At 43.4% G+C, this 14,498-nt stretch overlaps 1 protein-coding gene across 2 annotated transcripts in view; it reads right to left on the reverse strand.

Annotated features, from left to right (window-relative positions):
* Positions 1–14,498, reverse strand: part of itfg2 (integrin alpha FG-GAP repeat containing 2) — a 54,112-nt gene that overhangs the window by 16,097 nt on the left and 23,517 nt on the right. The window contains exons 10-15 of one of the 2 annotated variants that reach the window (XM_086022198.1): positions 12,769–12,821; positions 11,634–11,739; positions 8,319–8,513; positions 1,697–1,767; positions 1,495–1,605; positions 1,155–1,252 (exon numbers count right to left, since the gene is read on the reverse strand). In XM_086022198.1, coding sequence (XP_085878324.1) covers positions 1,155–1,252; positions 1,495–1,605; positions 1,697–1,767; positions 8,319–8,513; positions 11,634–11,739; positions 12,769–12,821 — 634 coding nt within the window. The remainder of the gene's footprint in view (positions 1–1,154; positions 1,253–1,494; positions 1,606–1,696; positions 1,768–8,318; positions 8,514–11,633; positions 11,740–12,768; positions 12,822–14,498) is intronic. The other variant, XM_086022196.1, reaches the window with a different exon arrangement.

Here is a 14,498-nt window from a genome sequence, read left to right on the forward strand (position 1 = left end):
GGCGGCGAGCGCGAAAGAAAAGACCGATTGTGTAAGTACAGTTGCAGCTCGCACGTAAAAGCGGGATTAGAGGCGGCGGGATTAGCCCGGGCCGCAGGTAAGAGGATCGGATCGGGACGAGGCGAGGCGGCAGAAGGCTGCTTTTGTTCTCCTCCCGCCCGCTATCATCGGCGCTCATCTCCTCGCAACGCGTGGATCTTACAAATCCGTCGACGGGCCGCATCAAGGAGACGGTCATAAATCTCGGGGACCCGTGACCCCGGCCCGAGCCTGACTCATAGCGGGACAAGGGGGGGGGGGGGGGCACCGGGAGCAGGAAACCCCCCCCCCCCCCCCCCCCCCGGCTCGGGCGGCCACAAAGACCCCCGGGACAGGAAGATGGCACTGTGTGTGGGAATGTCACACACACTGGTGGGGGCGGGGGGTTTGAGGGGGGCCGGGGCACAAGGACGGCACACATGCTTTTCTTTTTTTTCCGAGCATCTGTCCAGATATTTCTGCACACGACGTTTTGCATTTATGACTACCTCCACCACGGAATGACTTGTTGCTTACTCGATCAAAACTTAGGATGAGAATCTTAAGGCTGATTCCTTTGAAATGACATCAAAATGATTCTTCTTTTTTTAATGTAAAATATAATGTATGCAGTATATAATGATAACATTGTTAAATTATTTTATTTAAAGAGGAAAGTCAACCCAAACATATTTTTTTCAAGAATATGTTCTATGCAAGTCCACTAGTTGCAAGAGGGCATTCTGATAAATATTGCGTTTGTGGAATAAGTCTTAATCCACTTGTTTTTAGCCATCTCTGGGGGCGGCCATTTTGTCTTCTGTCGACTGAAAATGACATCACAAGTGCTCACAACGACCAATCGCGGCTCACATTCAGAAAACAGGTCAGCCGTGATTGGTCGTCGTGAGCACTTGTGATGTCATTTTCAGTCGATAGAAGACAAAATGGCCGCCCCCACAGATGGCTAAATAGGAGTGCATTTTGCTGCTTAACTTATATTCCCCAAACGGAAAATTAATCAGAATGCTGCGTTTCAACTAGTGGGCCTGCTGGGAATTTATCCTTGAAAAAAATGTTTGGGTTGACTTCCGCTTTAACAAAAAAAAAAAAAAAAAAAAAAAAAAAAAACTCACTCCATGGATGCGATCTTTTGCGCCAGGCCGGCGATGACGGCAAAGAGTCTCAAGTCCACCAGGCCGTCTGTCACGCGGAAGTCCACCAGGGCCAGGATCTTGTACATAAAAAAAAAAAAAAAATTGCATGTTGAAACACCAAAACGTTCAACCATATCATTCCTTGTCACTGAATAATGCTAGCTTAATGCTAACATATAAAGGGAAATGCCATTAACCGGCTAACGGACATTAGCAAAGACGTGAAACTGATTCTAACTCTCAGACTTGCTTGTATAAAATTTGAAACCCATAAAGAGGTTTACTCAAAAACCCGCGACAAAACAGAAAAGATTCAAACCCTGTAAACGTAAATCTCCTCCTCGTCGGAGAGGAGCTCGGCCGGGACAATTCGCTTGAGGGCGTCCACCACTTGGACGCATGAGATGTAACCATCGCCGTCCGAGTCTTCCTGCAACATTCCATTGAGGGTGTCCCAATACTTTTGCTCATACAAGTAGTTGAATTGACTTTTTCTTTTTTTTTTTTTTTTTTTAACTCACTGCTTCAAAGGCTCTCTTGTACTCTTCCAGCTTCTCCGGACTGAAGATGCAGAACTTTGCCAAAAAGTCGACTGCAACGACAACAAGGCGACAGACGTTCAAATTAATAGGAACGCCGAATTTCTATGGACATAAGAGGGATTGAATTGTCCCCTTCTGGCCAACATGGGGTCAGGCAGGCCGGACAATGCAGGGCGAGTGGTTCACAGGAGCGGGTTCAGTTGGCCTCAGGGTGTGTGTGAGTGTGTGTGTGAGAGAGAGAGAGGGTTAATAGTTCCTTCTATAAAAGCATCTTAATAGATGTCACAGGGGAGCCTGAGGCACAGATTCATGATTAAATTCCCAAAAGGGGAAGCACATCATCAATATGGTAATTCATTCATGATCTTCGACTAGGGAGGCCCAAAGAGAGACCGACAATGGCGGGTCAGTTCATTAGCACATTTGGGAACGCTTGCAATTGCTCCGATCAGGAACAGGTTAGGAGTCACCTGATTCACCTTGCACATGCTAAGTACCTTTGGATAAAATAGTGTCATAAAACACACAGAAAAAAATGTGAAGGAACATTTTGAGCTAAGAATGTTTTTTGTTTTTTTTCAACTCAAATTATTTCTGTTTTTAATTTTTTAATTTTGGGGCCATGATTCCCTGGAGCTTATGTCATTTAGTAACCCTTGGCATTTTGGGGCGACGAACTCTAGATTTCGTCCGATAGCTGAACGTCTTATGATGGTCGACTCTTAACTCATTCGCTGCCAGACTTTTTCCGACCCTCTTTTACCCTGTTTGAAAAAATTTGAAAAAAAATATAAAGCAATTCCTGGGGATTGATTGGCTGGACTGTGAAAAGACGAATAAATACGTCAATGGCAGCGAACGCGTTAATTGGGAGGAATTTGAGTTTTTGTCATTCTGTTGGAAAAAAAAAAAAAAAAGCCCGAGCAATTCCAGTAGCTAAAGTGAGTGAGAGAGTAGCAATCATGAGGGTGGGGCGGGGTGGTGGGGGGTAGGTTTTGGCTTTTAAGCTGCTGCCACTTCAATTTAGCAGATGAGAGTGACTGCGCTGCATAAAGGCCGCATTCATGGCCCGTGTGTGTGTATGTGTGTGTGTGTGGGGGGGGTTCGAGTTGATATCGGTGCGTCTGACTTAAACCTCTGGACCGGCGGGCTTTGTGCGGCTCGGGCCATTTATCAGCTTAGTTCTCATCCGAAGCGGGCCTTCGCCTTTGTCATGCAGAGTGCGACATTGGCGTGCAGTCAACTTGACTTGTTGAAGCTTGATGGATCAAAAAAAAAAAAAAAAAGAAAGAAAAAGAAAGCTCCCAGCATCTGTTTGCAAATATCTCACAGCTCAGCTGGGCTTTCAAATGGCGAGGCGCTAGCTCGCGACTACCTGCTTGGTCCTCAGCTCCGTCTTTTCGGGAGGGGGGGGTGGGTGGGAGGTTGCCACAAAAGGTGCAGTGGAGTGAGAGATTGAGGGAGGACCAGCGGTGGGACAAAGCCGGCCTGGAAAAGCTCCCGCCTGAGAGTCTTATCTGATTCCACTCCAACGCCTGACGCCTTTTCTCACCCCCTCCCCCCCTCACCCCCCAAGCAAAGCAGCACAGGTTGCGCCTTTTCCGTCAAGCCGAGCAGAAAATGTTCATCAGCCAGACGACTGGGCGGAGAAAGACGAGACTGAAAGAGGGCGAGAAAGACACTGGCAATCCGTAACCCGAGACCTCAGTGATCCCTGCGTTTGTTTTGACATCATGCAGGCATGGCTGGAGACAGCTATGGGGTCCTGAGCACCTCTGGCTTAGCCAAGGGACACACAGACGTGTTTTTGGGTGTCAATGGGGACACTGGTGTGGACATTTCGTGTCGGCGAATGGACAAATTAGGCGCATGTAACAAACGGACTTGACTTTGGAGTCAGCCAGCCCTCTCTCAAAGCTCTCCCGTTTTTCCACACGCGTCATGTGACCGACATAAACGAAAAGAAAAGATTCATGTTCAGGCAAATAAAAAAAAAAAAATTAACTTCAAAGCTATTTAAAAAAATAAAAAGACAATAGCGCTATTGAAATGTGACTTTAAGGGAAGGCGAAATCAACTAAAAATATGAAAGCGTCAAGGTTACAAAAAAAGAAAAAAAACCCCCAAAACGATTATTGTCCATCATGAGCGGCTCATTGAGCGCTTGCTCGTGGACGTCAACCTGACGGATGAAAAACAGGACAAATATGCCCATGCGCTAGGTGGGATTGATTTTCCATTCTATGGCTGCATGCACACGTTAAAACATTAATTCCACTGAATCCATTCCAATGTCCATCATTAACGTCATATTTTTTTTCCCCCCCATTTTCTTGATACATGTTTATGTTCAAAGGAGGAGCAGCAATTGTCTTCATCACATTTTTTTTTTTTTTTTTGGGGGGGGGGGGTGGAGGCGCCAAAGCAGGCCGGTGACATTCTCCCGCTATTAAAAATAAAAAGAGTGGAGAGGGAAAAAGTGGGGTGTGTGGGGGAGGGCATGGGGGGGTCGTCGCCCGTGCTGAATGTAAGCTTTGTTGAAAGGCATTGTGGGACACTTTGGATACAGTGGCGTTGAGGAGCCCCAAAAAAACAAAAGTCTGGGATGAAGTGGGAGCAAGCTACAAAACAATAGTGCACCATTGTCCACTCTCATGTCTACGTGTGTGTGTGTGTGTGTGTGAGAATTCGGAAAAAGCGAGCGTACATGAGAGCGCGCGCGTGTGTGTGTGAGCGCTTATTAGCGTGCGTGCGTGCGCTAGCAAGGCAAAACAAACAAAGCCACACGTAGCCGCCACGCTCATGGCCTCGCCACAAACCACAAGTTACTGACACACGCGCCCCTCCCCCCACCCCCCCACCGCCGCCGACCAATCAGCCGGCTACGCGCGCCCACCTGAGCGCCGGCGTGACAGATGTGCGCAGATAGCCTTCCACAAAAGCAAAATCACGGCCTATTATGACACGGCCGCTCCTTAACGTTGCGCCCATTGTGGCCCATTGGGAGCTTTTGACAGATGCGGCGGCCATTTTGTGTCAATGGCGAGTGACGGTAAACACGGCGGGGCAAACACGCCTCACATAAAAGGACGTGGCGCTCAATGCACACGCGTGTACGTACGCCTCCATTCATCGGGTTTCATTGCTCCGATTGTTTTCTCCCCCCCCCCACAGGTAAAAAGTCAGAAGCGAGTGGGCGGGGCCAAAGTGACGCTGACCGCAAGGCTGGCAGGTGTTTGCGAGCCTTCTTGTTGACATAAAGGAGGAAAAAAAAAACATATTACTCGCTTGACTATTCTAAAAAAAAAAATATATATATATATATATATATATATATATATATTAGGGCTGGGACAATAGACGTTTGTCCCAAGCCGATACGGATCCTGATACTTGGGTTGCGATCCGATACGTATTGCGATACTTTAATATTACAAAAATATATTTGAGAAAAAACGGAGGTATGTGTTTCCAAAGTTTTAACTTAAGTGCCATTTGACATGTATTCAAGTGTCACGATTGAAAAGCGCATAAACTGTTCCAGTAACTGTTCCTGACACACAGAAGTGCAATAAATATCACTCCATTCACAAAGCTCAACTTTAAGGATGTTTAAATGTTACAAAAGTATCATAAGTGTCTCAAAACATAACATAAGGTATCGAAAGTATTGATACTTCATCAACGTATCGTATTTTTTCCAGCCCCAATATATATATATATATATATATATATATATATATATATATATATATATATATATATTATATATTAGTGCTGTCAAACGATTACATTTTTTAAAGTAATTAATCGCAAAAATTTCCATAATTAATCGCGATTAATCGTCTTTTTCAACTACAATTTTTTCCGAAGTTTGGAACCGTCATTTACTTGAGTAAAATCTCGTGGAAATGTGGAGAGAAAAAAAAAAAAAATTCGATTCAAAGACTGTTCTAATAGCTTTCTTTGACCCTTGAATACGATTCTCTTCCTGTAAAATACAACAGCTGAATGATACACCAAAGACGTACAACTAATATAGTATTTGAATTTGGTTGTGCAAAGTGTGCAAATTAATTTGGATTTCTCCAATGAGCCGCCAAGCAACTTTTTTTTAAAAGTAAAAATATGTCGAGATCCGTTTTTGTGACAGGATGTAAATAAAACAGTTAACAGTAAATTTTTTTAGTCCGTTATGAAATTCAAATTAATCTCCATAGTTAATGCTTTAATTTCGACAGCCCTAATATAGACATTAGTGCTGTCAAATGATATATATATATTTTTTAACTAATTAATCGCAAAATTTTCCATAATTGTTCACGATTAATTGTATTTTTCAGTCCTAGCACATTTTATCAGTAACTATCCTAAATATATATATATATATATATATATATATATATATATATATATATATATATATATATATATATATATTTTTTTTTTCCTTTATCATTATCCCCCCCAAAATTTTTAAACTTGTCTAAGCGCGTTCATTGCATGAGAGAGCGCCCTAAACCAACAAAAAAAACGAACACTTTCTCAGCATTTGATCACCGAAAGGTGGCCACCTGTTCCATAGCGTAGACAATCCACAATTAAGCAATGCGTATACGAATGCCAACATTTTTTATTTTTTTTCCCCCCCTTTTGTCATTTCCAAGCAGCCGAGCAACAACAAGAACGTGCGTGTGCCGCACAATTAGCTTTGCAAAACTCCAAAAGTGCCGCAGGGCGCCCACGCCAACAGACGGCAACAACAAGAAAAACAACAGTTTGGAGGTTAGCCTACGCAAAGCCACGACCTTGACAATAATTGACACGACCCACAAAAAGTCAGGGAGAATTTGGGGTCAAATTTGAGGACAAACCTATAACGCAATTTACAAGTGAACTTAACTCGACCTTTGGTCAACTTTGGACTGCAACCATTTCAGGTTTCCATACTTTTTTTTTTTGTGGCCAGATTTTTACAATCGAATTTTTTTTTTTCGATTTGTGACGTCGACCGGTTGTATAGTCGACTCATGGACTAGTCAACTAATTGGTTCAACCCATCGAACGCGCCAATACCGAGACTCTGTCCAATCAAATTGCTCGGCGGGAAATGAACTTCGCTAAAGTCGGATTGTTAGCTTGCATGCTACGTGGCTACTTATAGGGTTGCCGCTAGACGAGGGCAGCTTGTATTTTTTTTTTTTTTGTCCTTAACTCCCCAGTAATGAGGGCCCGCTGCCACCGGTGTTTGGATCTGAGCGGTGCAACGCAAACTTATGTGTGTGTGTGTGTGTGTGTGTGTGGACACACGCGACTAACACAAAAAAAAGGCCCAAAAAAAAAAAAAAAAGATATGACAGATTGTACCAGCATACACTCTGCAAACATGACACACCCTGTACACTCTCCAACGACAACCTAAAACACACACGCACGCAGGCACGCACGTACAGTACAAACATGCGCACACATGCCAAAAAAACGTTTGTTTTGAAGTATCCAGACTTCATTTGCATGAACGCAGACTGCATGGCACTGAGGGCTGTTTCTAATATTTTGGTGACCTAATTTAGGTTAACATCAATAGAATGCATGTGTACGGTGTTGGGGGGGGAGGGTGGATACATGACGGTTGTCTAGAACTCATTTTAACAAAAAAAAAAAAAAAAAAAAAAAAAAATGAAAACGTGAAATTGTTACCATAATTTCATTATGATCAACTATTTTTTTTTTTAACAAGACAAAAAAATTTTAAAAAACTGAACAAATATGTAAAATATGCAAAAGCTATCATTTTAATGAATTTAATTATATACATTTGCAATATCATACTATATTAACTTGTTTAATCAATCATTTAATACAATGAATAAAATGTCAAAATATAAAATTATATTCTCACTATTTACATCGATTGAATTATCCTACTGTAAGATTATTTATTAATAAATACCAATTGCAAAAAGTAAAAAATGAGACGAAATTTCTCACATTTAAAAAAAACCCCAAAAAACAATTATATTAATTACAACCATTAAATTATGTGTAAAATTGTTCATTTTACAAATAGGTGCAGAAATAATCCTGCCAAGAATCGGCGGCGCTCATTGGCGGACAGCCGCAAGGGTCCTCGCCCGGCTGTCCAATCAGCATGAAGAGCCGGCGGCACTTACAAGAGACCTGGCTGACCCCCGCCCCCCCCCAACCCCGAACCCTTCAGTCGTCCTCGACAGCCTTGACCTGAGGTGTGGGACCCCATTGTGGCCACGCAAAAAGGGAGGGGGGGGTTGAGTGGGGGAGAAAGTGCTGGCTAAAGTGATGCTCGGGGAAAAAAAGGAAAAAAAAAAAAAAAAATCAAGTGCACTAATTGACGAGTCGAGAGGAGCAAAAGGAAAAAAAAAAAAAAGTGTGCTTTTGTTTGTTTTGAAGGACAAATGACGTAAGCACCCGGTGGACAAAAGTATTGAAGAAGAATTTCATGGACGTGTCCCAATACTTTTGTCACTTGTGCGTCACATACATCGAGACTTTTGGGGGGATTTTTCTAGCTAAAATGATGCTTTTTGTTTTCGTGCGTGACGACGGCGGCCGGCAGACTCACAGTCGTCGAAGTCGGAGCGGACGCCGGCGTTTGCGGGGATGCGTTTGGCGGGGTCCTGCATCTTGTACAGCATGTTGAGGACTTTGTTCTTCCTGGCCTCCGCGCTCCACTCCCGCGCCTCCTCTCCCACGTCCGGCTCCTCTCCCGCTAATGTCGGCGTTTGGTCCTGAAGACCCGCGAGTTCCGCGTCAGAGCCTGGATGCGCAAAACAGGCAAGGAAATGCTACTTGTCGCGTATGTGTGTTCGGTAGGGATGTAACGATGAATCAAAAAAACGATTTAAAATCGATTCGCTCCGATTAATCGAATATTAATCGTAATTCTTTTTTTTTTAATCTAGAAAATGATGCCTTGAAACCTTTTTTTTTCCATTCCAGATGCCTAGCACATTTTGAATGTGTCGATCAAATGATGCTTTTGCGCCAAAGCGTTTGTGGATGGCTGCAGAACTACACTAGTGCACAGAGACAAGCATGCTAGCAATTTTTAAAACATCGAATCGAGTCGAGAATCGGGAAGTGGAAATCGAATCGGGACTTGAGTGAATCGTTACACCCCTATTATTTAGAGATTATATTTTCGATGCCAACAGAACTGTAAAGACCCTCCAGAGGGTCCAAACTGCTGCTTCATTTATGTAAAAGAAATGATCAATAATGTATGAGCGAGGTCCCAGTTTCTGCTTCCCGAGTTCTGAATAGAACCGGGAGAACAGATCATACTTTTGTTTGACGGTATTGTTTCTAGAGTTGCTTTGTTTCCGCCAGCATGTTGGACAAGGCGAGATATTTTTGGGGGGGAATTTGTCAAAATGTTGGCGCGGTTACATGGATCATGTGGCGCGTTTTGCTTGACGTGGCGTTCAAATGACATCCCTCATCCTGTCCTACCTGTCATCCCCGCCGACTGGACGCCAATTCGGCGCGTCGGCGCGATTGCGTGCGGCGCGCCGGATGGCCGCCGCCGCCGTCTTCTAGCAGACAGTCTCGCTTTGTTGACGGATGTTCGCCTCTCAAGCCAAAATGTTCTGTGTGAACTCGTCAGGCTATTGTCATAGACGTGTGTGTTAAAAACACTTCCCAAGATGTCTTGAATGGGCTGAGAGGAGGTCACGACATTTCTACCTCCTCATTTCTGAACATTAGGGATGGAACGATTCACTCAAGCCCCGATTCGATTTTCAGTTTCCGATTTTCGATTCGATTCAAAATGTGCTATGCATCTGGAATGAAAAAACTTTAAGACCTAATTTTCTAGATGAATTTAATCAATTCGATTTTCGATTAATTGAATCGATTAATCGATTAATCAGGGCGAATTTTAAATCGATTTTTGATTAATCGTTACATCCCGACTAAATAATGATTGACAGGATAGGATTTTTTTTTTTTACTTCTAGGCAGAGCTCGGGAAGCAGCATTTTAAAATAAAATGTCATCTGTAATACACAGTTGACCTTTTTTTTTTTTTTTCATAAAACTGCAAATAAGCTAGCAGATAACGGATGAGTATGATTTATTGTCCTGGTTCTCGTCGGGTCTCAGGCATTTTTGGGGACAGCTGGAGAGTCAAAACAAATTTAAAATGACTTCGTAACTAAGAGTGCCATGAAGCTAGCCACTAAAGCGGACAACTACGATGCCTAGCGCTGCATCTGAAGGCGACAGATAGCCACCAAATCCCCCCGACGGAGGACAAAAGCCGCTCGGACGCGAAAGCCAGGCCAGGGCAAGGTGCTCCGACTTGTCTGTCTTTCTTTGGCAAAAGGATGAGCAGCGGCGGGACAATCGGCATGGCCCAAGCTATTCAAGACATGGCCCCCCCCTCCCAAGAATGCGCAAACGATTATTCATGGGCCTCTCAATTAGGCCCGACTAGTGCCAATCAAAGTTGGGCGGGGCCACTGGAGGACTTTGGGCGGACAATGGCGACACGGCCGGTGTGTGGTCCTCACGCTTACGCCGCTAATCGGCCGACTCAGATTAACGCTCTTTTGTGGCCGGCCGCTCGTCGCCGCGATAACGTCTTGGCTCGCAGCTGAATGCTAACCGGCGGGGGGGGGGGGGGGGGGGTTTGGGGAGCGCTCGGAGATTAGTCCACCTATGAATTCCCGATGAGCTCAAAGGTCGGATCGCGGCGGTCGCAGCTGGCCCCGCCGCAAAGATTGAGCTCAAGACTCGGCCGAGTGGAAAATCAACCACTTTGTGACGCAGATGACAATTTGGTTGGAGTAACTCCGACGGCAACTACGATCTCTTCTCATAGTTTTAGTCGGAATAGGGAAGAAGCATTTTTGGCCGTCAGAACTTGGCCAGCGGCATTCGCGGATCAGCCGGTTCATTTTTTTCCAGAGGATCTGATCATCCAAAATTTGAGCTCTAATAACTAGGGATGTAACCATTCGCTCAAGCCCCGATTCGATTCTCCGCCTTCAGCGCCCGATTTTCGATTCAATTCGATTTTTTTCAAAATTGCTACCGCGCTTGTCTCTGTGCACGGCATACGCAATGATATTTGAAAAAAACAAAAACAAAAAAAACCGTTTCAAGTCATCATTTAGATGACTAATCAATTCGATTTTTCGATTAATCTGGGTTAATCGATTTTCGAATCGATTTTCAATTAATCGTTCCATTCCTACTAATAACTAACTGGCACGTCTTTAGTAAGAAACCGCAAAGTGTAGTTAACAAATAACTACGATCTGTTCTCCTAATTCTAGTCAGCGCTCGGGCGGCGGCATTTTGGGCCAGCTCGGGATTAATTGGAATCGGTCTGATCGGCCATTTTTCTTTTTCTCTCTCATGTACAACACGTGACTTGAGTTTTGTGTAAAATCATCTCTAGTTGTAGTAAGAAATCGGGCAGCAGCATTTGCGGAAGCATTTGTGGTAGTCCACGATTGAATTACGAATAAACAACTGACAATTTTTTGGGGAAGAACACACTGGATAAATCAGATTTTGGACCATCCGGACGGTCTTCGGAGTTTTGCCGCGCTGATTTTTGGAGTGTATTCTAGTCGGAGAAAATATCGATTTTACTCCTCGCCGAAGAAGGCTGGGAGACAGATGGGCCGGCGCGGGAGGACGCGAGGCGCAGCTGACCTTTTTCCTTGGCTCGGACCAACACACGCGAAGACGATATACGGCGGCGAGGATTAGGCCGTCTTAAGTGTACCGGAAGTGGAGGAGAGTGTCGGGCGCCGATGCCGAGCCCGCCCACCCACCGGCAGCGGGGAGAGCCTTCCGGCGGATCACGTGCTTTTGCAACGTGCGTGCGAGGTGCGCAAAAAGATTGAAAGCGCCACGCCACTTTGGTCGGGCCAGGACCTGGACGACAAGCGGTCGTCATGACGACGTGACGCACTTGGCTCGGTGAGGCACGATGATGGAGACCGCCAACCTCCCATGGACCAGTCCTGGAAGGATGGACACGTGCAGTCGTTATCATACGGACGCTAGATTCAAATTCATTTTTGTAAGGACTTAGTCAAAGCGTATTTAGGTATGATCATATAAATCTGATGATTATTATCATGATTAACTCATTCACTGCCAGACATTTTTAGACACTGTTTTATCATAATGTTTGAAAAAAAGATAAATAAATTCCTGGGATTGAATGGCTGGACTGTGAAAAGACGAATAAATCCGTCAATGGCAGTGAATGAGTTAAGGGAGACTTTTTAAGATCTTTGCAAAAGCCACTTTGATCAAATTTAAGACTACCAGTTCATTAAATATGAAATCTCATAATGAATTACTTTTTGGACTTGGACCGTTTTTTTTTTTTTACTTCCGATTATTTCGAGTTGTCCTCTTGATTTCTACTATTAAAAGTGCCACTTATCATAAATCGCCGGTGAGAAGAATCATTGCGTTAATCGAGTGCTTCCCAATAATTTTTTGTTACTAGGAAGAAGAAAACATTCGGCGCCAGCTAACCAACTCTCTGCCTTGACTATAAATAGTATCATTCGTCCATAGAATTGTTTTAAAATCACCTCTGCATAACACTGCGCCCTGATTAGCAATAAAGAAAAATAAGGAAAGAAATATAGATCGATTTACAACAAATGCTAACCTTATGAACTCATTCACTACCATTGACGGATTTATTCGTCTTTTCACAGTCCAGCCATTCTATCCCAGGAATTTATTTCAATTTTTTTTTTTCAAATGTTAGGGTAAAAGAGGGTCTGAAAAAGTCTGTGAAGTGCATGATTTTGCCTGGAAAAAAAAAATACACAGTAGCTCCACTGCCACCTAATGTCGTGGATGTGCAATTACACTTTATTCTCTTGAGTTAAAAAAAAAAAAAAAAAAAAAAAAGTTTGCTGGGGGCAACTGGGAGGCCGCCCCCACTATTCAAGAAAGGCGACGCGAACCACATGACAGTTTGACTCCGTCTGTTGATTTCTTTTGGTGGTGGTGGGTCGGTCACTCACCGACTTGTCATCTTCCGGGACCTTCCGCGGCGAGTCGGGAGTCCCCGTTGGGCCTGGCGAGGGGGACAGCGTGAAAGCAGCTCAGATCACAGGAAGTCATTTGTGTGGGGTCGTGTCAGGCAGGCAGGTGAGTGTGTGTGTGTGTGTGTGTGTGTGTGCGTGCGTACATAAACGCTTGCCTCTGGCACACACACTCACTTATCTTTTGTAATGGAGTGTGTGTGCACAGATATGAGTAAGGCTGATGCCGTGTGTAATCTGTGAGCAAATAGCGGCCGTCAAAGACCAGCACCTGTCTGCGGGAGCGTGCCAGGTGCAAACATTGTTCATAGGACGCATTTCGGGTGTGGGGGGGGGAGGGGGAGGCGATTTGGGGACAAGCTCACTGTCAACATTCATACAAATAGGAGAAGTCGTGTCTGGGGTGTGTATTGTGGCATTTTGTCGGGGCGAAACGAGGGATTCCCTGTTTGAGTTGTTGGTCGTTTTCACGTGTTTGACAAAACGCCGCAAGGCATGCTGGGAAGCTGGACAGTACAGACGATCTAAACGGCCACGGCGCCTCCGTAAGACGCAGTAGCATTTTCTTTTTTCCATGCGGAGGACTAAGAAGATGTGCCTGTTAGTGCTATCTGTCATTAATATAGATATAGATGTATATTAGGGCTGTCAAAGTTAAAGCATTAACTATGGAGATTAATTTACATTTTATAACGCACTAAAATTAACTCCGTTTTATTTACTTCCTGTAGCAGCCAAACGTAGAGGCGAGTCACTGTCGCAAAGACGGACTTTGACGTAGTTTTACTTTAAAAAGTTGCTCGACGGCCCATTTGGAGAAATCCAAAATAATTTGCACACTTTGCAAAGCCAAATTCAAATATGTTAGTTGTACGTCTTTGGTGTATCGTTCAATTGTTGTGTTTCACGGGAGAAGAATCGTATTCAAGGATCCAAAAAAGCTATTAGAACAGTCTTTGAATCGAAATATACGATATATGAATATTATATATCGAATAACGGTTCCAAATTTCGTAAAAAATGTTGTAGTTGAAAAATACGATTAATCGTGATTAATTATGGATAATTTTGCGATTAATCAGTTTAACATTTTTAATTGTTTGTCAAAATTAAAGCAATAACTAGGGAGATTAATTTAAATTTTATAATTTAAAAAATTTACTAAAAATTAAAAATTAACTCAAGTTAACTCAGTTTTATTTACTTCCTGTAGCAGCCAAACTTAGAGGAGAGTCAATGTCGCAAAGACGGACTTTTACTTTTTTACTTGAAAAGGTTGCTCAAATTTTCACACTTTGCAAAGCCAAATTCAAATACCATATTCGTTGTACGTCTTTGGTGTATCGTTCAGCTGTTGTATTTTAAAAGAATCGTATTCAAGGATCAAAGAAAGCTATTAGAACAGTCTTTGAATCGAAACATACTTTTATTTTTTTTCCCCACATTTCCACAAGATTTTACTCAAGTTGTAAGAATCATATATTACGATTCATGTGTTGGATTATTATTATTAGGCTTGTTAGCTTTATTAGCTTAGCTTATTAGCTTTAGCTTTTTCCATATCTAGGCCCAACTTGCTTGACGTGCTTTCCTTCCACATATGTACCTGACACAAGTAAATAACGGTTCCAAACTTCGTCAGAAATTGTAGTTGAAAAAGACGATGAATCGCGATTAATTATGGAAAATTGTGCGATTAATGAGTTAAA

This window comes from Filicampus tigris, chromosome 22 (genome assembly GCF_054856515.1).
Source record: "Filicampus tigris isolate MCC_2025a chromosome 22, RoL_Ftig_1.0, whole genome shotgun sequence".
NCBI lineage: Eukaryota > Metazoa > Chordata > Actinopteri > Syngnathiformes > Syngnathidae > Filicampus > Filicampus tigris.